Here is a 21,576-nt window from a genome sequence, read left to right as displayed (position 1 = left end):
TAAAATGTTAGGGTTCTTACTCTTTTTAACTTTTCTGTTTTTTGTTATTCTACAGTGTATACAGTATATCAGAACAGTAATATAAGTGTATAATTTGTAAATATAAATTAGGCGAATACACTAAAAAACGGGGCAGATAATCAGAAAAGTTTAGAAACAATCTTGACAATTTGGGGGCCAAACTGATAAATTCTATTTCCTTTCCAGACTGCTTGATTATAAGCAATAACTAAAAGGAATGGTAATTAGTTTCTTATTTTTTCTTAAATACTGGCATGTAAACAAGGGTCGCTTATTTGGTTCTTTACTGTCTTTATATATATATGTGTGTGTGTGTGTGTACACATGGTTTATTTTTACACTGAAGTATAGTTGATTTACAGTATAAGTCTCAGGTGTACAACACAGTGATTCACAATTTTTGAAGGTTATACTCCATTTATAGTTATTATAAAATATTAGCTATATTCCATGCTGTACAATATATCCTCGTAGCTTATTTATTTTATACATAATAGTATGTACTTCTTAAACCCCTACCCCTTTATTGCCCCTCCCCCCTTCCCCCTCCCCTCTGGTAACCATTAGTCTGTTCTCTGTATCTGTGAGTCTGTTTCTTTTTTGTTATATTCACTAGTTTGTTTTATTTTCTAGATTCCACATATAAGTGGTATCATACAGTATTTGCCTTTCTCTGAGTTATTTCACTAAGCATAATACCCTATATAGATCCATCCATGTTGTTGCAAAAGGCAAAATTTCATTCTTGTTTATGGCTGAGCTCTTTATTGACTTTTATTACTCCTCCTTCTTGCTTTCAACCAGAAGTAAGGAGTAACTGAGGACTAGAACACTTGCTCTTAAACAGCTGTGGGCTCTCACAGTTTTTTCCACTTCTGAGTCCTAGTTTCTTGCCTGGAAACTTGAAGGAGTTAAACTCCGGATTCTCTAAAGGCCTGTTCAAGCTCTAACAGGACCAGTATGAACCTGAGAATGAGTCTCCTTGAATTTCGTGCCCAAGGTGCCTCACTTGCCTCATCCTAGTCCCAGTTCTGAGCTCTAAAATGCTCTAAGGGAATCTATTCGTGCTAAGTCTATCAAAACAAAAGGAATTCAGAGTCCACAAATGTGCCCCAAATACCCAGGCAATTTGCTAAGATAATAACAAAAGTTGGAAGAGTACAGAATGTTAGTTGCCTGCCCCAACATCCATTTTTCTCTCCTTCCTTAGTAATAGAACCTGAATTTATCTGCGATAGTGATTCTCCCAGCCTCGCTACAGTAGTTGGTGTGGCATTTAAGCAGAAGTGCTGTGAAGAAAGCCTGGGAAAACCTCTTAGAGGGGGTGGAGGGGCAATGCCTTCTGTGTTCCCTCCTCCACCACACTGCCTGAAACGCTGTGGTGGGAGCTCTAGAACCACCCTGGACTGGAAGATAAGATCCACCCCTTAGTGGTAAAGGAGCTATGAGCTGGATAAGCCTGGGACCCCCTGACTGTGGAATAGCCACACCTGCCTTGCACTGCCTACCTTTAGACTTCCTTTATGCAAGAAACTTCAACCTTATTGAAGGCATTAATTTTGGGGTTTTCTCTTACATGTTTCTGCATATAAGCTTGACAAATACAGATGGGTTAGCAGTAATTTACAGACTTAATGATAAAGATGGTATTAGAAACCTGGTAAAGAGCAAAGGAAACAGGCCTCTGACTCTATACAGGGGACACTTTCTTAACACTTCACTGTACTCTAAGGAAAACAGACAAAAACTAAGGCAGTACCTCGAACTCTAAGAAAAGCTTCCAGCTTTCTTCCCACTTCTGGACACCTTCAAAGAGTTCTTTGTGAACCTCATAGTAGTTTCTTAACCGCACAATCTCGGCATCATGGAGCTGGAGCAGATTTTCTGTGTAGTCCTCTGCAAGATATAGGCCCAGTAGTTTTAAAAAATCCCTCTAGTGTTTAGTATCCCAATTTATTAATCCCTCATCCCCCTAAAATGGAAACAGAATTTTCTTCCTTACAGTAAAAATGATACACGAGTAAGTGTATGTTGCAGATAATAAAAGCCAGGTTTGTCCCAATCAGCCTGGTGGGACTAGAGACTAAGGACTAGGGTGTGGACTAAAAGGACTAAGATTCTCAAAACTCTGTCATCTCTTGCCTTGCCTTAGGTTTCTTTCATATTCTTCCTTTCCACCCTGCCCAAAAGAGGGCGGAGTCACAGAAAATGTCCAAAAATGTTGAATTTAGTAAAGACGGCTTCATCTTTATATTCAGTTCAGGTCAGACTAGAATTCCATTGGGCCCTGGGGTCATACTTCGTGGGCTCAAATGTGGGCTCTGCCATTTACCTGCTGTGTGTCTCTGGGTTAAGCTGTTCAACATTTATATGCCTCAGTGTCCTCATCTCTTGACATGAGAATTAAGTCAGATAATCCTGTTAAGAGTCTGACATTGCGCCTGGCACAGAGTAAGCACCTGATAAACTTGAGCTTCACAACTACATGCTACAGAGATATACTGCTTCAGAAACCAAGAGATCCCTTATTTCCCAATAGCATTTGCAAATGCTTATTTGAACGGGAATGGCAATTTATGCTGAATGGCCTGGAAAGGTAGCAATGTCTGTTCAGTAGAGGAAATACTTCCCAGTGAATGTCTGCACTTGTAAAAGACAAGTGAGCAGGCCACATGAAGAGCGACGCTTCTGTACGAACCAGAATAGTAAGGGGCAAAAGCTTGTCTCTGCTCCTGGCTATAAAAACACTGGTCCCAGTACTGAGCCAGCTCCACTCGTATTGCCTCAATCACTTTCTTCATGTTTTGCATTTTCAGTTCTTCCAACCGATCCACTTCTAATTGCAGCTGAAACAAAGAGACCTGTTAAAAGTGCTTGTCATACTTGTATACTCACGTAGGTTTGCAAAATATTTTCCCCCTTTTTAATAAAATTACAATACAAAACCACAGAGGTAAGTCAACACTCTTTGTAACAATGATATCATAGGAGCCAGAAATCTAAGAAACATATGCGAAAGATAAAAGATGAGCAGGCTACTGCCACTCATTTCTGACGCTTGTCTTAAAAACAGGCTCACTCAAGGCAGAAGCTGGTAAAGACATCAGACTTGACACCAAAATGCTGACCCAGCACCCTTTGGGTTTCTTACCGCTTTCCGGACGTTGGCCTTTGACCCAGTCATAACTGTGGCCACAGCTTCTCTCTCTTCTGCAGGTATTTGCAACCTATCCCAGAGTTCTCGTATCTGAGCACGCAGCCCCTCACACACTGCTTCGTTTTGTGATTTTCGCATTTCCAGCTGCAGCAAGGAAAGCCAGTGGTTATAGCAAAGACAGCAGCACAGAGAAAACTGGCCCTCTGGCCTCCCACAGAGACACATCTGTACCCACATGGAGAAGAAGCACTTTTACAAGACTGTGAAGAGGTGTGTTTTCATGACTTCTGAAAACAAACTGTAAGGCTGTCATTATGATAGGATCTCAGACCCCAAGAATTAGGATTCAAATTTTTAATTAAAAAAATTTTTTTTCAATTAAACACTAAGCTAATTCAAATGACTATTATTATTTCATCCAAAAATCTCAATTTCAGGGGATTTCCCTCATGGTCCAGTGGGTAAGACTCCCTGCTCCCAATGTAGGGGGCCAGGGTTCGATCCCTGGTCGGGGAACTAGGTCCCACACACATGCCACAACTAAGAGTCCGCATGCTGCAACTAAGGAATCCACAGGCTGCAACTAAAAAAGATCCCACGTGCCACAACAAAGACCCAGCGCAGCGTAAATGAATGAATGAATAAATAAACATTAAAAAAAAAATCTCAATTTCACATTCTCAGAGCTATATATAAATTAAGGTTTTTGTTTAAAAAAAAATCAAGGTTGTGTTTCATATAACACTATTATCTTTTTTTTTTTTGGCTGCACTGGGTCTTTGTTGCTGCATGCAGGCTTTCTCTAGTTGCGGCGAGAGGGAGCTACTCTTCACTGCAGTGCGAGGGCTTCTCATTGTGGTGGCTTCTCTTGTTGCGGAGCACAATCTCTAGGCGCGCAGGCTCAGTAGTTGTGGCTGGCAGGCTCTAGAGCACAGGCTCAGTACTTGTGGTGCATGGGCTCAGTTCCTCCGCGGTACGTAGGATCTTCCCGGACCAGAGATCAAACCCGTATCCCCAGCATTGGCAGGTGGATTCCTAACCACTGGGCCACCAGGGAGGCCCTATCTCATTATCTTAAAGGAAAAAACTGCAGTTTTCTCAGATTGCTGGATACTATGGAGATCCCAGGCCATAATTTGAGTAGACATTACCTGCCGTAGCAACTTCTGTAGTGTTGCAATATTTTCCAAAGATAAACAAAAGGCATCTTCATCTTCACAGACCACATCTCTTTCAAAGCTTGTGTCTGGTGTGTGTTCTAATTCTTCCATACACAGTATGATCTGTCTCTTTATGTTGACAAACTCCTCACGCCTAGATGCCTATAAAAAATAAATAAATAAAAGATTACAAGATACCTAGAGGAAAGTCAAATGACTTTTAGGAAGTATGAATGTAAGCACACCTTTGTTTCCCTCAAAGTTGCCATGTGTTGTCTAAACTGGCTCAGCTCTTCTAAGCTGGGAACTGAGGTGCTGTCAATGTCATAGTGGGGCGTGCAAAGAATTTCACACAGTTCTTGATCTTGTTCTTGAAGTAGTTTCAGTTCTTGTTTTCTCTCCTTTTTCTGTTTTCTCATCAGTTCTACCTGAGTGCGCAAATCCTTTTCTAGCTGCAGGATGGTCGTCTCTCCTTCTTCCTGTATGAGACAATGTACCATTGTTAAGGTTCCAAGCGGATTTCTTCAAAGGAAGAGAAGACAACGAAAGAGGACTAGGATGACAGACTTTTAGTTAAACTTACAAATAAATCAACTTACAGCTAACAGAATATGGCACAAAGAGGGTCCCCTAGCAAAGGTCCCCAATAAGGAAAGGTACCAGGGCACTTTTTACAAGAGGTAAAAATTGGTTGAAAAGCTTATTTTGAATTAGCTATAGGGTAGTATATTTAGCTCCCAACTAAATGTTTATCCCAATAATCCTAAACATCACTTAACCAATAAAAATCAATTTAGTACTCCTTGCTCTACTCCTAACTGATAAGCAGGAGAAAAAGAAAAGTGGCAGTTATATGTCCTATAAATTTTATTCAACATTGGTGAACTAAGAACTGTCATATAATTTAAGGGAGATGTACCACTGTATATCTAACTTCTCACCCAATTTCATATTGAAAATTAAAAAAAAAAAAAAAAGACTAAAGGGCTTCCCTGGTGGCGCAGTGGTTGAGAGTCTGCCTGCCAATGCGGGGGACACGGGTTCGAGCCCTGGTCTGGGAGGATCCCACATGCCGCGGAGTGGCTGGGCCCGTGAGCCACAATTACTGAGCCTGCGCATCTGGAGCCTGTGCTCCACAACAAGAGAGGCCGCGACAGTGAGAGGCCCGCGCACCGCGATGAAGAGTGGCCCCCACTTGCCACAACTAGAGAAAGCCCTCGCACAGAAACGAAGACCCAACACAGCCATAAATGAATAAATAAATAAATAAATTTAAAAAAATATATATATATATATCAGATCCTGCCACTGTTCTACTAAAAAACCCTTTGTAGAAAAAAAAAAAAAAAAGACTAAAGAAAGAAACTATTTGTCCAAAATCAATGATATTTATGCCATTTGTGTTGATTTCAGGAAGCTCTACTGATGTCACAGTCCGCCTGACTGCTCTTGGCTACCAGAAATGAATTAGCCTTAACCCTTTAAAGACAGTCTCCTCCTCCTAGGCTGACTCCACTGAGATACCCAGGCAGTTCTTTCTGGAACAGGGAGAAGGACCTGAGACCTTATTCGTACCACATTAGCCACTGTGTGCTGTCCTTGCACCCACATCTATTCTAATTACCTTCCCAAACTCCACGTTTGTCTTCATTTTTATGATCCCAACACTGTTTTTACCGGTTCTAGCCAGGGATATGTTTTGGGGTCCCTCTGTCATTCATGTCATGCTTGCTGGTGTCCTCATTCAAGTCCGATTTGTGCTGGACCACAGGACAGCAACCTCTCAGCAAAGTACACAGATAAACATGGCATGCCCTGAATTTGACTACGCTCTCTTGATATTCCAGCTGTGGATACATCTCTTCTCAAGTGGCCATTCTGGCTTGTTCAGGGATATGTAGCTTTCGGGTATGAAAAAATCCACAGAGGCAGGTTTTTTGGGTAACTTTTCCTTATATCACTAGTCACTTTTGTTTCCTAAGTAGCTCTCTTCATTTTCTTTCAAAGAAAGAATGGAATGATATCATCTATGCCTAGCTCAGAGTTTAAAAAAATTTTTGTGTCCTACAAATTGATAGTAAGAGGCTTGTTTTTGATTAAAACATTGCAACACTTAGCTGCTTCACCTCTCAACAGGGCAACTCTTCACATAAGTGAAAATTGCTTTGCTGGAACCAAGTAACTAGGCAGCACATTTTCCCCATTTCTCATGTCCAGTATCAGCCCTACAAGGAAACTTTCCACCTGTAGCCCCAAATCAAAGTTCTTCCCTAAATCTCAGACCCAAGCAGGATCCCCTGACACCCTGCCATGTACCTGAAATGGCTCGACATGTAGCTCACTGCACAGAGTGTTCAGCTCTTTTTGACAGATGGCTATGCTTTTGATGAGCCTTTCCTTCAGGCTTTCCTCTTCAGCAATCATCATATCCAGGAGGTCCTACGAGAGATAAAACAGTCCCATAAACGTTTTGGGTGTTTTCTCCATTGGCCTCAAACAACAAATAACACCAAAACCCTCATAATTTCAAATTTTAAAGGAAGGACTTAAACAAAACCAGGACTTCCCTGGCGGTCCAGTGGTTAAGATTCTGCGCTCCCAATGCAGGGGGCACAGGTTCGATCCCTGGTCGGGGAACTAGGATCCTGTATGCTGCACGGCGCGGCCAAAACAAACAAACAAACAAACAAAAAACCAGGAGGAGCCTGTGACATCCTAGTGTCACTTCTATATGCTATCTTAGATGAGAAACCAACATCCTTACCCCTGTCCCACTACAAAGAGATCAGTATTACTCAACTCACCTTGATATGCTTCTTTACAACCTCAGTTCTTTGTAACCGCTGGTCCTCTGGAATCCCAATCAATTCCCATATTTCCCGAAGGTGATTCAGGGCTTTCTGGAGACATACTATGGACTCCTCTGCCAGCACCTCACTAAAAAGCAAAAGAGAAGCCAGCTACATGAGCCACTGCCTCCAGCCTAAAAGCAGTATTTACGAAACTAAACAAACTAGTTTCGCAGTGGGCTCAAGGCTAAAACAAATTGAAAACAAGCATTCAGCTTAACTCATCTTGAACACACTCCTATCCTTCCCCCTCCAAACACCACAACACTGGCAAAGCAAAATCCAGTATCATATTATCAATTCAGTGTGGAAATTCAATCTTCTGAATAATACTCAGAATCTGGACTTTGATCAATGATTCTACCTATGGCAGTACAATACAGAATTTTAAATGCTTTTATTAAAGAAAAAACAGACAAAAATGTCAGCTCTTATAAAATAGCTGGCAATTTATTGCGATTTTGTTACTCATTTTTTCCCTTCCTGTTTTTTTAAGCTATAATTGACATATACAGCACTGTATAAGTTTAAGGTGTACAGCATAATGATTTGATTTACATACATCATGAAGTAATTATCACAATAAGTTTAGTAAACATCCATCATCTCATATAGGTACAAAATTAAAGAAATAGAAAAAAAATTTTTTTCCTTGTAATGAGAACTCATAGGGTTTACTCTCTTAACAACTTTCATAACTAACATACAGTGGTGCTGGGACTTCCCTGGTGGTCCAGTGGATAAGGCTCCGCGCTCCCAGTGCAGGGGGCCCGGGTTTGATCCCTGGTCAGGGAACTAGATCCTGTGTGCATGCCGCAGCTAGGAGTCCACATGCTGCAACTAAAGATCCTGCATGCCTAAAGAAGACCCGGCGCAGCCATCCATAAATAAATTAAATAAATAAATATTTTTTAAAATACAGTGGTGCTAATTATATTTATCATGTTCTATATTACATCCCTAGTACTTATTTATCTTAAAACTGATTCCTTATAACCTTTTGACTGCCCTCATCCAGTTCCCCACCCCCAGCCTCTGGTAACCGAAGACTCTAATCTCTTCTTCTATGAGTTTGTTTGTTTGTGAAATATAATTGACCTATAACACTATGTTAGTTCCTGTTACAGAACACAGTGATTTGATATAATCACCTCACAACTGATCACCACAATAAGTCTAGCTATGATATGTCACCATACAAAGATATTACATAGTTATTGACTATATTCCCCACACTGTACACTTCATACCTGTGACACATTTATTTTGCAACTGGAAGTTTGTATTTCTTAATCTGCCTCACCTATTTCTTTCCTCCCCCTACCCCCCACCCCTCTTGGAAAATTCCTGTTTGTTCTCTGTATCTATAACTGTGTTTACATTTTATTATGTTTGTTCATTTGTTTTATCTTTTTAAATTCCACATATAAGTGAAATTACATGGTATTTGTCTATCTCTGTCTGACTTATTTCACTTAGCATAATGTCCTCTAAGTCCATCCATGTTGTCACAAATGGCAAAAATTCATTCTTTATGCCTGAGTAATATTCCAGTGTGTGTGTGCATGCACACACACATACATACATACACACACAAACATATACACATATTCTTTATCCATTCATCTACTGATGGGCACTTAGGTTGCTTCCATATCTTGGATGCTGCAATAAACATAGAGGTGCACATCTTTTCGAATTAAGTGTTTTGTTTTCTTTGGATAAATAGGAGTGGAATTGCTAGATCATACGGTAGTTCTATTTCTAATTTTTTGAGGAATCTCCATACTGTTTTCCATAGTGGCTACTCCAATTTATATCCCCTCCAACAGTGCACAAGCGTTCCCTTTTCTCCACATCCTCGCCAATACGCGTTATCTACTGTCTTTAATAACAGCCATTCTGGGCTTCCCTGGTGGCTCAGGGGTTGAGAATCCGCCTGCCAATGCAGGGGACACCGGTTCAAGCCCTGGTCTGGGAAGATCCCACATGCTGCGGAGCAACTGGGCCCGTGAGCCACAACTACTGAGCCTGCAAGTCTGGAGCCTGTGCTTCGCAACAAGAGAGGCCACGATAGTGAGAGGCCCGCGCACCGCGATGAAGAGTGGCCCCCACTTGCTGCAACTAGAGAAAGCCCTCGCACAGAAACAAAGACCCAACACAGCCATAAATAAATAAATAAATAAAAATTTAAAAAAACAAAAATAATAATAATAATAGTCATTCTGACAGTTGTGAGGTGATTATCTCATTGTGGTTTTGCATTTCCCTTTTGATTAGTGATGTTAAGCATCTTTTTATGTGCCTGTTGACTATCTGTATGTCTTCCTTGGAAAAATGTCTATTCAGATCCTCTGCCCATTTTTTAATCAGGTTGCTCGTTCTTCTCAATGTTGCGTTGTGTAAGTTCTCTGTATATTTTGGATATTAACCCCTTCTCAGATATACTGTTTTCAAATATCTTCTCCCATTCAGTAGGTGGCCTTGTTGTTGTTCTTAAACTACAACTATTAATTTACAGAATGGCTAAAATTTAAAAAATAATCAGGTGTTGGTGAGTATACAGAAAAGCCAGAACTTTCATATACTACTGCTTGGAGTGTGAATTGGTACAACCACTTTGAAAACTGTTGGCAGTATCTGCTAAAGCTGAACCCAGCAGTTCCATGTCTACATACATACCCAGCGGAAATGCACACATATGTACCAAAGGTATGTACCAAAATGATCAAAGCAGCACTACTCATAATATCATAAAGGTAGAAACAACCTAGATGTCCATCAACAGAATAGAGAAACAGTACATTCCTACAATGGAATAATACAGCAATGAATAAAAAACATGGGTGAATCTCAGAAACATCACGTTGAGCTATGCTAAATGAAAGAGGTCAAATGCAAAAAGACTACATACTATATGATTCTATCTTATGAAATTTTAGAAAAGGCAAAACTATAGTGAAAGAAAGCAAATGAGCTGCCTGGAATCGGGGCAGGGGATCAAATGCAAAGGGGCACAAGGCAACTTTTTTTTTTTTTTTTTTTTTTTTTTTTAAATTTGTTTTTGGCTGCGTTTGGTCTTCGTTTCTGTGCAAGGGCTCTCTCCAGTTGCGGCAAGTGGGGGCCACTCTTCATCGCGGTGCGCGGGCCTCTCACTATCGCGGCCTCTCTTGTTGCGGAGCACAGGCTCCAGACGCGCAGGCTCAGTAGTTGTGACTCACGGGCCTTTTCGCTCTGCGGCATGTGGGATCTTCCCAGACCAGGGCTCGAACCTGTGTTCCCTGCATTGGCAGGCAGATTCTCAACCACTGCGCCACCAGGGAAGCCCAAGGCAACTATTTTTAGGGTGACAGAATGGTTCTAGATCTTAATGGTGATGATGATTACATAACTATACACAGTGACCAAAATTCAAACTGTACATGTGAAATGAGTCAATTTTACTGTATGTAAATTATACCTCAATTCTTAAAGCAAAAAAAAAAAGGGAGGTAAAAGAAACAACTAAGATGGAAAAACAGAACAAAAAGTTGGGGAAGAAGAGGAAAAACAGCCATATAAGCAAGCATCTATCACTACATGATTCCAATTATACAAAGTTCAAAAACGGCAGAACTAAAGCTTTGCTTTGAGAAGTCAGGATAGTGGTTGTCATTGTCCTGGGGTTACACAGTGTGTGCTGACTTTATGAAAATCCATCAAGTTTGCACTTGATTTGTGTGCATTTCTGAATGTATGTTATACTTCAATTACAAAAAGTTTATTTAAAAAATTATTCACTGTTTATCTGAAGCACAAATTTAACTGTGTACCTTGTGTTTTATCTTTCAAAAAAAACTTCAGTTTTCTTTTTCTTTGGCCTCACTGCACAACTTGTGAGATCTTAGCTCCCCGACCAGGGATCGAACCTGCACCCTCGGCAATGAAAGCGCAGTCTTAACACACTGCCCGCCAGGGAATTCTCAAAAAACCTTTACTTTAAAAATGATAACCCTTAGTCTGCTTCACACAGCATTTAAATAACAGAGATTTTCTCTCCTTTCTTGGTACACCTGGATAACAAAGAGACCACTCTGGCACCAGAGAAACTAAACTCTGGATGTGCTTTGCTATCAGTTAGCCAGGAGGCCTCGAACAAGTCACTGAAGCTCTTTGTGTGCAAATGATGAGGATAGAGGCTCTCACTGGCCCCCTCTCTGTCGCAGCATATTCAGGGGTTCTGAATCACCAGCCTAGATCTCCAAGAACATCAGTTTCTCCATAGATTTTTTTTTCTTTTCTGTTCACTTCTTCCTTCCTTCCTTCCTTTTCTATTTATTTATTTATTTAATTTTATTTTTGGTTGCGTTGGGTCTTCGTTGCTGCACTGGCTTTCTCTAGTTGCGGCGAGCAGGGGCTACTCTTCGTTGGGGTACACAGGCTTCTCATTGCAGTGGCTTCTCCTGTGGAGCACGGGCTCTAGGGCACACGGGTTTCAGTAGTTGTGGCGCGTGGACTCAGTAGTTGTGGTGCACGGGCTTAGTTGCTCCACAGCATGTGGGAGCCTCCCGGACTAGGGCTCAAACCCATGTCCGCTGCATTGGCAGACGGATTCCCAACCTTGCACCACCAGGGAAGTCCTCCTTAGGTTTTAATATATTCATATCCAAGACATTTCTCTAGCCAAGAAATCCCAATTCAAAGGTTGCCTGTCCTAGTTCAAGAAAAACTTCTGCACAAATACCAGCTGCCTATATACCGGACGGCCAATTATCAATACCCCCATAATGAAGAGTGTTTAAAAGAATTTACAGGGACTTCCCTGGTGGTCCAGTGGGTAGGACTTGGCACTCCCAGTGCAGGGGGCCCGGGTTTGATCCCTGGTCAGGGAACTAGATCCCACGTGCATGCCGCAACTAAGACACCGGCGCAGCCAAGAGGAATTATAAAAAAAAAAAAAGGGGGGGGGGCTTCCCTGGTGGCACAGTGGTTGAGAGTCTGCCTGCCAATGCAGGGGACACGGGTTCGAGCCCTGGTCTGGGAGGATCCCACATGCCGCGGAGCAACTAGGCCCGTGAGCCACAACTACTGAGCCTGTGCGTCTGGAGCGTGTGCTCCGCAACAAGAGAGGCCACGATAGTGAGAGGCCCGCGCACCGCGATGATGAGTGGCCCCCGCTTGCCGCAACTAGAGAAAGCCCTTGTACAGAAACGAAGACCCAACACAGCCAAAAATAAATAAATAAATAAATAAATAATAAAAATAAAGGAATTCCTTTAAAAAAGAAAGAATTTACTGTACTCCATTTTAGAAATGTTAACAGGTATCAAGGTATTTAATATAATCTCAATTAACTCAAGTTTAACTACAGTGCTTCCTCAGACAAATAATCCCTTTGCACTTCACTTTTAAGACAAAAGAACCCACAAGTCAAAATCCTAATTTTAGCATTTTATGTAAAATAACCTATACAAGAGGGACTTCCCTGGTGGCGCAGTGGTTAAGACTCTGTGCTCCCAATGCAGGGGGCCCAGGTTGAATCCCTGGTCAGGGAACTAAATCCCACATGCATGCCACAACTAAGAGTTCGCATGCCACAACTAAGCAGCCCACCTGCTGCAACTAAGGAGCCAGTGAGCCACAACTAAGGAGCCAGTGAGCCGTGACTAAGGAGCCCATGTGCCACAACTAAGACCCGGTGCAACCAAATAAATATTTTTTAAAAAATTAAAAAATTAAAAAATAAAATAAAATAAAATAACCTACAAGAGGACTTCCCTGGAGGTCCAGTGGTTAAGACTCCGTGCTCCCAATGCAGGAGGTCCAGGTTGAATCCCTGGTCAGGGAACTAGATCCCACATGCATGCCACAACTAAGAGTTCTCATGCCACAACTAGGAGCCCACTTGCCACAACTAAGGAGCCCACCTGCTGCAAATAAGGAGCCAGCAAACCGCAACTAAGGAGCCCGTGTGCCACAACGAAGACAGTGTAAACAACCCAAATGGCCATCAACTAATGAACAGGTAAATATGATATACCTATACAATGGAATAATATTTGACAATAAACCTTGAAAACATTATGCCAAGTGAAAGAAGCCAGTCACAAAAGAGGACATATCATGATTCCATTTATGTGAAATATCCAGAATAGGCAAATCGATAGAGAAAGAAGTGGATTAGCAGTTGCCTAGGGCTGGGATTCAGGGGAGGGAGGTGGGTGGGAAAAGGGGATTGACCCCTAATAGGTATGAGTTTTTTAAAGGGATGATAAAAATATTAACTGACTGCAGTGATAGTTGCACAACTCTGAATATACTAAAAATTAAATTGTAACACGTTAAATAGGTGAATTGTATAGTATGAGGATTATATCTCAATAAAGCTGTTATTTAAAAATATCTGGCACATAATCGGAAGTTGTGAAATTTGTAACTTACTTGAAAAACAGATATGATTGCTAATTCATTTAGTCAAATTACTTCTACAAAATAAAATGACATGAAATTGGGATAAAATTCATAGATCTCAAAATCAATTAAAACCGAAACACCTATACAGCAGATGGACTGCTAAACTCCAGCAGATGGGCCTAAACACAATTTGTTATAATGAAAAAGTTAACCCTCCCTTGGAGCTGATTACTTTAACAAGTGTTTGGAATTACCAAATATTCTAGAAGCAGTTCTCATGACAGTATAATTTTCTCTTTTTTTTTGAATTTTTGAATTTTATTTATTTTTTTATACAGCAGTTATTGGTTATCTATTAGTTATCTATTTTATACACATCAGTGTATACATGTCAATCCCAATCTCCCAATTCATACCACCCCCACCCCCCACCCCCCGCCACTTTCCCCCCTTGGTGTCCATACGTTTGTTCTCTACATCTGTGTCTCTATTTCTGCCCTGCAAACTGGTTCATCTGTACCATTTTTCTAGGTTCCACATATATGCGTTAATATACGATATTTGTTTTTCTCTTTCTGACTTACTTCACTCTGTATGACAGTCTCTAGATCCATCCACATCTCTACAAATGACCCAATTTCGTTCCTTTTTATGGCTGAGTAATATTCCATTGTATATATGTACCACAGCTTCTTTATCCATTCGTCTGTTGATGGGCATTTAGGTTGCTTCCATGACCTGGCTATTTTAAATAGTACTGCAATGAACATTGGGGTGCATGTGTCTTTCTGAATTATGGTTTTCTCTGGGTGTATGCCCAGTACTGGGATTGCTGGGTCATATGGTAATTCTATTTTTAGTTTTTTAAGGAACCTCCATACTGTTCTCCATAGTGGCTGCATCAATTTACATTCCCACCAACAGTGCAAGAGAGTTCCCTTTTCTCCACACCCTCTCCAGCATTTGTTGTTTGTAGATTTTCTGATGATGACCATTCTAATTGGTGTGAGGTGATACCTCATTGTAGTTTTGATTTGCATTTCTCTAATAATTAGTGATGTTGAACAGCTTTTCATGTGCTTCTTGGCCACCTGTATGTCTTCTTTGGAAAAATGTCTATTTAGGTCTTCTGCCCATTTTTTGATTGGGTTGTTTGTTTTTTTAATATTGACCTGCATGAGCTGTTTATATATTTCTGTTTATATATTTTCAAAGAATTAAAAAACTCTTTATAACATTCCAATTATACGAGTTTAATTCTTATATCATTCTGACACCTCTTTCTTACATCCCTGCCATTACCCTTACTTTCAAAAGACTTCCCTGGTGGTCCAGTGAGTAAGACTCCACGCTCCCAATGCAGAGGGGCTGGGTTCGATCCCTGGTCAGGGAACTAGATCCCACACGCATGCTGCAACTAAGAGTTCGCGTGCCGCAACTAAAGATCCCGTGTGCCGCAACTAAGATCCGGTGCGGCCTAAATAAATAAATAAATATTAAGGGGGGGGGGGAAAAAAAGACAGCCAGAATCTCACCCCTCCCCACTTGTGCCTTTACCTCCCTGGTCCAGGTCACCACTGTCATCTCTTCATCTGTACCACTGCCCTGGTCTTTTAACTGGTCTCCCTGCTTCTGCCTTGGCCTCCTTAAGCTTATTGTGTGCACCGAAGCCACAAGCCTCCCTCCATGCCCTCAAAATCCTCCAGTGATTCCTTATCTTAGAGGAAAATCTTCTGACTTTACAAAGGCCTCCAGAGCCCTTTAATCTACTCCAGTCACACTGGACTCCTTGCTCTTTCGGGAACCCACCGGGCACTGTCCTACCTCAGGCGCTGGCATTTGCCATTCCCTCAACCTAGACTGTCTTCCCCTAGGTGTCCCATGGCTTGCCCCTTGCCGCCTTTCGGTCTTTTCTCAAAGATCACCTTCTCAGGGAGGCCTTTCCTGACCAATCTCTTTAACACTGCAACTCCCCTTTCCCACACCTTCAGTACTTATCCCTTAACACTGCAACTCCCCTTTCCCACACCTTCAGTACTTATCCCCTTTCTCTGCTTGATTTCTCTCCATAGCACTTATTACCATTTAATGTAAAATTTGCTTACTTATTACCTTTTTTTTTTGTTATTAAAATGTAACCTCTAAAGGGCAAGGATGTCAGTTGTGTTCACTGCTGAATCCCCACCACTTAGAATGGTGTCTTATATATAATAAAGATTCAAGAAGAATATTTGAACAAATACAGATGTTTCAAAAAAGCTGTATGATCTTACGACACCTGAGTGCAGTCACTGTAAATAATAATTATCATGGTATACTACTCAATCTACAGATCTAATGTGATCCCTATCAAATTATCCAGGACATTTTTCACAGAAATAGAACAAACAATCCTAAAATTTATATGGAACCATAAAAGACCCAGAATTGCCAAAGCAATCCTGAGGAAAAAGAACAAAGCAGGAGGCATAACCCTCCCAGACTTCAGACAATACTACAAAGCTACAGTAATCAAAACAGCATGGTACTGGCACAAAAACAGACATTTGGATAAATGGAACAGAATACAGTGCCCAGAAATAAACTCATACACCTATGGACAATTAATCTTTGACAAAGGAGGCAAGAATACACAATGGGGAAAAGACAGTCTCTTCAGCAAGCAGTGTTAGGAAAGCTGGACAGCTGCATGTAAATCAATGAAGTTAGAACACACCATCACACCACACACAAAAATAAACTCAAAATGGCTTAAAGACTTAAATATAAGTCATGACACCATAAAACTCCTAGATGAGAACATAAGCAAAACATTCTCCTACATAAATCATACCAATGTTTTCTTAGGTCAGTCTCCCAAGGCAACAGAAATAAAAACAAAAATAAACAAATGGGACCTAATCAAACCTACAGGCTGTTGCACAGCAAAGGAAACCATAAAAAAATGAAAAGACAACCTACAGAATGGGAGAAAACATTTGCAAATGATGCGACAGATAAGGGCTTAATCTCCAAAATATACAAACAGCTCATACAATTCAACAACAAAAAAACCAAACAACCCAATCGAAAAATGGGCAGAAGACCTTAAGAGACATTTCTCCAAAGAAGACATACAGATGGCCAGCAGGCACATGAAAAGATGTTCAACATCACTAATTATTAGAGAAATGCAAATCAAAACTACAGTGAGGTACCACCTCACACTGGTCAGAATGGCCATCATAAAAAGTCTACAAATAACAAATGCTGGAGAGGGTGTGGAGAAAAGGGAAACCTCCTACACTATTGGTGGGAATGTAAGTTGGTGCAGCCACTATGGAAAACAGTGTAGAGGTTCCTCAAAAAACTAAAAACAGAGTTACCATATGATACAGCAATTCCACTCCTGGGGCATACACCCAGACTAACTATAATTTGAAAAAATACATGCACCCCTATGTTCACAGCAGCACTATTTACAATAGCCAAGACATGGAAACAACCTAAATGTCCATCAACAGATGAATGTATAAAGAAGATGTGGGGCTTCCCTGGTGGCGCAGTGGTTAAGAATCCACCTGCCAATGCAGGGGACACGGGTTCGATCCCTGGTCTGGGAAGATCCCACAGGCCACGGAGCAACTAGAAGCCGGTACGCCACAACTACTGAGCCTGCGCTCTAAAGCCCGCGAGCCACAACTACGGAGCCCGTGAGCCACAAGTACTGAAGCCTGTGGGCCTACAGCCCGTGCTCCACAACAAGAGAAGCCACCACCATGAGAAGCCCACGCACCGCAACAAAGTGTAGCCCCCGCTCGCCACAACTAGAGAAAGCCCACGCGAAGCAACGAGACCCCAACGCAGCCAAAAATAAATAAATAAATAAATAAATTTTTAAAATAATAAATAAAAGTGTTTAAAAAAGAATATATGTGTATAACTGAATCACTCTGCTGTACAGCAGAAATTAAACACATTGTAAATTTCAATAAGACTTTAAAAATAAATAAAAGCATAAAAAATGTTAAAAAAATAATCATCATGGTACAATTATGTAGTGCCTTTCTAAATGGTTTCAGGTAATTCCCTAAAAGGTGCAAACTTGAGACTTTTTTCTTAGTACATCACTGAAAAACTGAGGGTGCTTACAAGAATACCACCCAAGAATACAGAGGTTGAAAAGGGGGCCAATTTTTCCAGTCTCTTGAACCTAAGTCACTAGACTGGAAGATATCCCAAATGACCCTCTAAATGATTTCCTACCTTCTGGCAGCATTCTACTGAAACAAAGTCCTATTTTTTCCTAAATAGCCCTCCAGAGAAGCTTTGTTACGCTCCTCTGTACAACCTGCTTCAGAAATCGATAGCCAATAGTTAATTCAGTGACCATTCTGATAACCATGTTCCTCAGGCATACTTCTCATAGTCCTCTCTAAATATGAATACCTGAAATCCAGATTACCTGAAGGTCTGGTTTTGTTAGTAGAGTAATTCCAGTTGCTCTTTTAAAGCCTAATTATATCTGTCAGCCTGGAACCAAAGTTAATTGATAACTCTTCCTCCCCCTTCATTTACTTTCTTGAAAGCAGTAGATGCCTGAACAATCCAAAAACTGTTAATGGACTTGGAGTAAGAGTTTCCTGTAAAATGTCATTTAAAATTTTACTAGTCCTCAGAATGCATCATTAGCTGAAACGCACAGCAGCTTAAATGAGCTGTCTTTTATTTATATAAGATATTTGTAATCCACAACCTTACACCTGAGATCTGTTTTTCCAATGGTACCAGTGATTTGTACTCCATTCCCATTCTCACGAGGGCAAGCATTTGAAAAAGAACGGTCGGAATTAGTAATCACGGAAGGAGGAAACTTACAAAGCCATACATCAATCAGTTTGACTAGTAACTATAAATTATTTAATAATGAATCATCACAATGCTTCACCCACTACTTATAGAAAATAAGGTTAACATCTGCATCGCTTTTAACACAAAAGTCCTATGCACTGACATTATTTTTATTTTAGAGATGAGCAAACTGACATTCAACATTTTTGCCCAAAGTCACAAGGCTGATAGGTGGCACTGTGGTGCGTCTGGTCCCAATTTCAATTCGGACACTCCTTTCCCAGCACTGCCTGAGAAGTTGTTAAAACGACAGGAAAAGAATTCCTTTATCGGAGTTTTTCAACTTGCACGAAAACCAAGCTATCTTTCCAATTCAAGTAAAGTGTTAACACTGCAACCCAGATACATCGAAAAGCAACAATAAATTAAAAACTGCACGGCTTTATTTAAAGAAAAACTATAAACACTGACCATAGAAGACTCAGGACTTAGGACAAGCCGTCGGTGCTAAGAAGCAGCACCTGAGACGCTTTGCTGGCGGAGAGGGTGGGGCTCCCGGACGCCAGCTCTGACCGTCCGGCACCGGGGGCGCCGCGAGCCCGCCTGGCCTCCCGCCGCTTCTCCCGGGCACCTGCGCTCGGCCCGCACCCGGGCGTCGGGGCCTGCGGGAGCCCGCGGCCCCGGGGAAGGCGCACGTCAGGTCTGGCCCCCACCCCGCCAAGGGCCCGCGGCCCCGGGGAAGGCGCACGTCAGGTCTGGCCTCCACCCCGCCAAGGGCCCGCGGCCCGTGCACCGGCTCGCCGCTTCCCAGCCGTGCCTGGCTTCTTCCAGCCTCACTCGGGCGCCGGCTGAAGAGACACCCCGGCCCACGGCCTAAGGCGGCCTCTCGGACTCCGCACCGCCCCGCCACCGCCCCCCGCCCGGGACCGGCACAGATCCCTCCCACGTCCCCTCTATTCCCTCACAACCCGCACCTTCTCCTCATGGCGGACGCTCCAAGAGGGCGGGCGTCGAGGCCCCGACCCTCTCCACGCGGGCCCGAGCGCAGCAACCACCCGCAAGCACCGGCGGTCTCACTCCCGGTAGCCGTTCCACGAGCCGTTAGGCCTCCGCAGAATTTCAAACCGAACGCCGAGGCGGAGGAGCCCCGCGATTGGTGCCGCGTCCCGTGGCTCCACGCGAAGCCCCGCCTCGCCCCGCCCCCCGGCGCGCCGTGGCTAGGGGCGGGGACTCGCGCACTGGGCGTGGGAAGCGCTCGCGCGCCGGCGGGAGACGCGGTCGCTGTGTGCGCGTACGCGCGCCTCTTTTGCCTCGCTTTTCTGTAGCCGGGAGGGGACGTCCAAACCTCGCGAGCCGGCAACCTCCTCGGAGTTCAGCCCGGCCCCGGCGCGGTTTTGATTCGAAGTGCGTGTCGCCGCCCAGAGACCGCCTGGTGTCCGGATCTCCCCGGCGTGGCGCGTAAACGGCCTTGCCGCCCTCAGCCGGCAGGGTGACATGAGAGGGATTAACAGAAAAGCCTGGCGCCATAATTTGTTTCCCTTGCTCATTCAGGCAGCAAGCCTGGGGACCGAGCAATTTCCCCAGATGTAGGAAACCATGACCTAAAGGGAAAGGGAAGGGACGGACACTGAACCCTGCTCACCGACCTGGTACCTTTCTAGACGAGTGATCCCATTTAATCTCCCCAACCATCCCGCTAGGTATTATCGCCATTCTACAAAGGGAACTGTCTCAAAAAGGTCTGAGTGACTTGCCCAAGTAACGACTGTAAATGAATGGAGATTACCTGGATCGTGGTTTTCTTTCAAATTACCTGGATTTATATAATTGTTATATAAAAATTTAAAAACTCAAAATCGACAAAGTACTTTTGTATCCTTGCTACATGCCTTAATGCTTATATATCACTTTTTCCTTTTTTCATGGTTGCATAATATATTGGCGTGTAGATTCATAATTCAACTATTTTGCCATCAATGGATATTTAGGTTGTACTTTCTACAAATAAATGTCTTCATACCTAAATCTTTGCATTTTGCATTATTTTCTTAGGGTTGGTTCCTAGAAGTGTAATTACTTTATGCTCCCTCTCCAGACAGGTTGTATTTATTAATTTGCCCTCACCACCAAGGAAGTCTCACTGGAAGAGTACCCTCCTCACCCTCAGCAGTATGGAGTACTACTGTCCTTTTAAACCTCTTTGCTAGGCAAAAAGTGGCATTTCCTTGTTTGATTGATACTTGATTGATAATAGCTGAAATTGCACATTTTCCCCATGTGTATTGGTCAACTGTAACTTCTGTGAATTCTCTTCATTTGTCTTTTCCATGAAGGAAAAGTAAAGGATGCCTGTTTGCTTCACCTTCCAGACCGTGTTTTTCTTACTTTCGGAAAAACTTCATTGGTGCTTTCAACATCCTTTAACTCATGAGCAGCGTGCCAAACATCTGCACCACTAGTATGTGGCCTGCAGGCACCGCTTTTTAAATTTACCTGTGCTCTTTGTTGATTAGCCTGAGAGTTTTCCAGAAAGCTTCAAAAACTTGTGATCTTCAGACAGGTTCCCAGGGCCACGGTTCTAAGTATCCAGAGATAAGACGATTTTGCTATCATGTGCTTTACACTGTAATTCTGAAGCTAACAAAGTCATAGAACCGTTGGAAGATATCAATTCAGAGCACATACTCAGCATGTAAAACACTCTGTAATGTGTATAAAAAAGGATCATTTTATATTTCTAGTGAACAGTGCTGTTCTAGAATGCACTGCCACTGTTTATTCATTTGGCCATAGAATTTTTTCTGCCTGCCACATATTCTTTCTACAAACTAACAGCCCTGTCAGCAGTGTCTTTGATCTTGCACACTAGCACGTAGCACTGTCAAGATTCTAGCTAGATACTTGAGGTACTGCATTTTCCTTGGAATTTGCTCTCATATAGCATTATCATTCTCCTATGGAAAGAATACTTTTGATGATCCAACACCACAGGTTTGGATCTTTCTTTTAAGAAGTGGCATGCAAGGCAGAAATAGAGACACAGACATAGAGAACAAACGTATGGACAGCGAGGGTGGGATGAACTGGGAGATCGGGACTGACATATATACACTAATATGTATAAAATAGGCAACTAATGAGAACCTGCTGCATAGCACAGGGAACT

The 21,576-nt window shown here is 42.3% G+C and overlaps 2 protein-coding genes across 14 annotated transcripts in view; one reads left to right on the top strand and one right to left on the bottom strand.

Moving 5' to 3' along the window:
- The window catches only part of RCCD1 (RCC1 domain containing 1), a 39,600-nt gene extending 27,139 nt beyond the window's left edge, over window positions 1–12,461 (top strand). For 6 of the 10 annotated variants that reach the window (XM_082388413.1, XM_082388411.1, XM_082388410.1 and 3 more), the window contains 2 exons: window positions 3,323–3,448; window positions 4,761–5,745. In XM_082388413.1, the coding sequence (XP_082244539.1) occupies window positions 3,323–3,448; window positions 4,761–4,790 (156 nt within the window). In that variant the 3' untranslated portion in view covers window positions 4,791–5,745. The other 4 variants (XR_014243466.1, XM_082388418.1, XM_082388415.1 and 1 more) reach the window with 4 other exon arrangements.
- Window positions 1–19,569, bottom strand: part of PRC1 (protein regulator of cytokinesis 1) — a 29,212-nt gene extending 9,643 nt beyond the window's left edge. Inside the window, exons 1-8 of one of the 4 annotated variants that reach the window (XM_082388365.1) lie at window positions 19,385–19,569; window positions 7,143–7,275; window positions 6,655–6,777; window positions 4,584–4,817; window positions 4,330–4,500; window positions 3,173–3,322; window positions 2,720–2,867; window positions 1,781–1,917 (exon numbers count right to left, since the gene is read on the bottom strand). In XM_082388365.1, the coding sequence (XP_082244491.1) occupies window positions 1,781–1,917; window positions 2,720–2,867; window positions 3,173–3,322; window positions 4,330–4,500; window positions 4,584–4,817; window positions 6,655–6,777; window positions 7,143–7,275; window positions 19,385–19,395 (1,107 nt within the window). In that variant the 5' untranslated portion in view covers window positions 19,396–19,569. The remainder of the gene's footprint in view (window positions 1–1,780; window positions 1,918–2,719; window positions 2,868–3,172; window positions 3,323–4,329; window positions 4,501–4,583; window positions 4,818–6,654; window positions 6,778–7,142; window positions 7,276–19,384) is intronic. The other 3 variants (XM_082388366.1, XM_082388367.1, XM_082388368.1) reach the window with 3 other exon arrangements.
- Between the last annotated feature and the right edge of the window lie 2,007 nt (window positions 19,570–21,576).

This window comes from Balaenoptera borealis, assembly GCF_965194805.1.
Source record: "Balaenoptera borealis genome assembly, chromosome: 3".
Taxonomy (NCBI): domain Eukaryota; kingdom Metazoa; phylum Chordata; class Mammalia; order Artiodactyla; family Balaenopteridae; genus Balaenoptera; species Balaenoptera borealis.
Note: the sequence above shows the minus strand (reverse complement) of the source record. Positions and strands in the feature narration are given on the sequence as shown.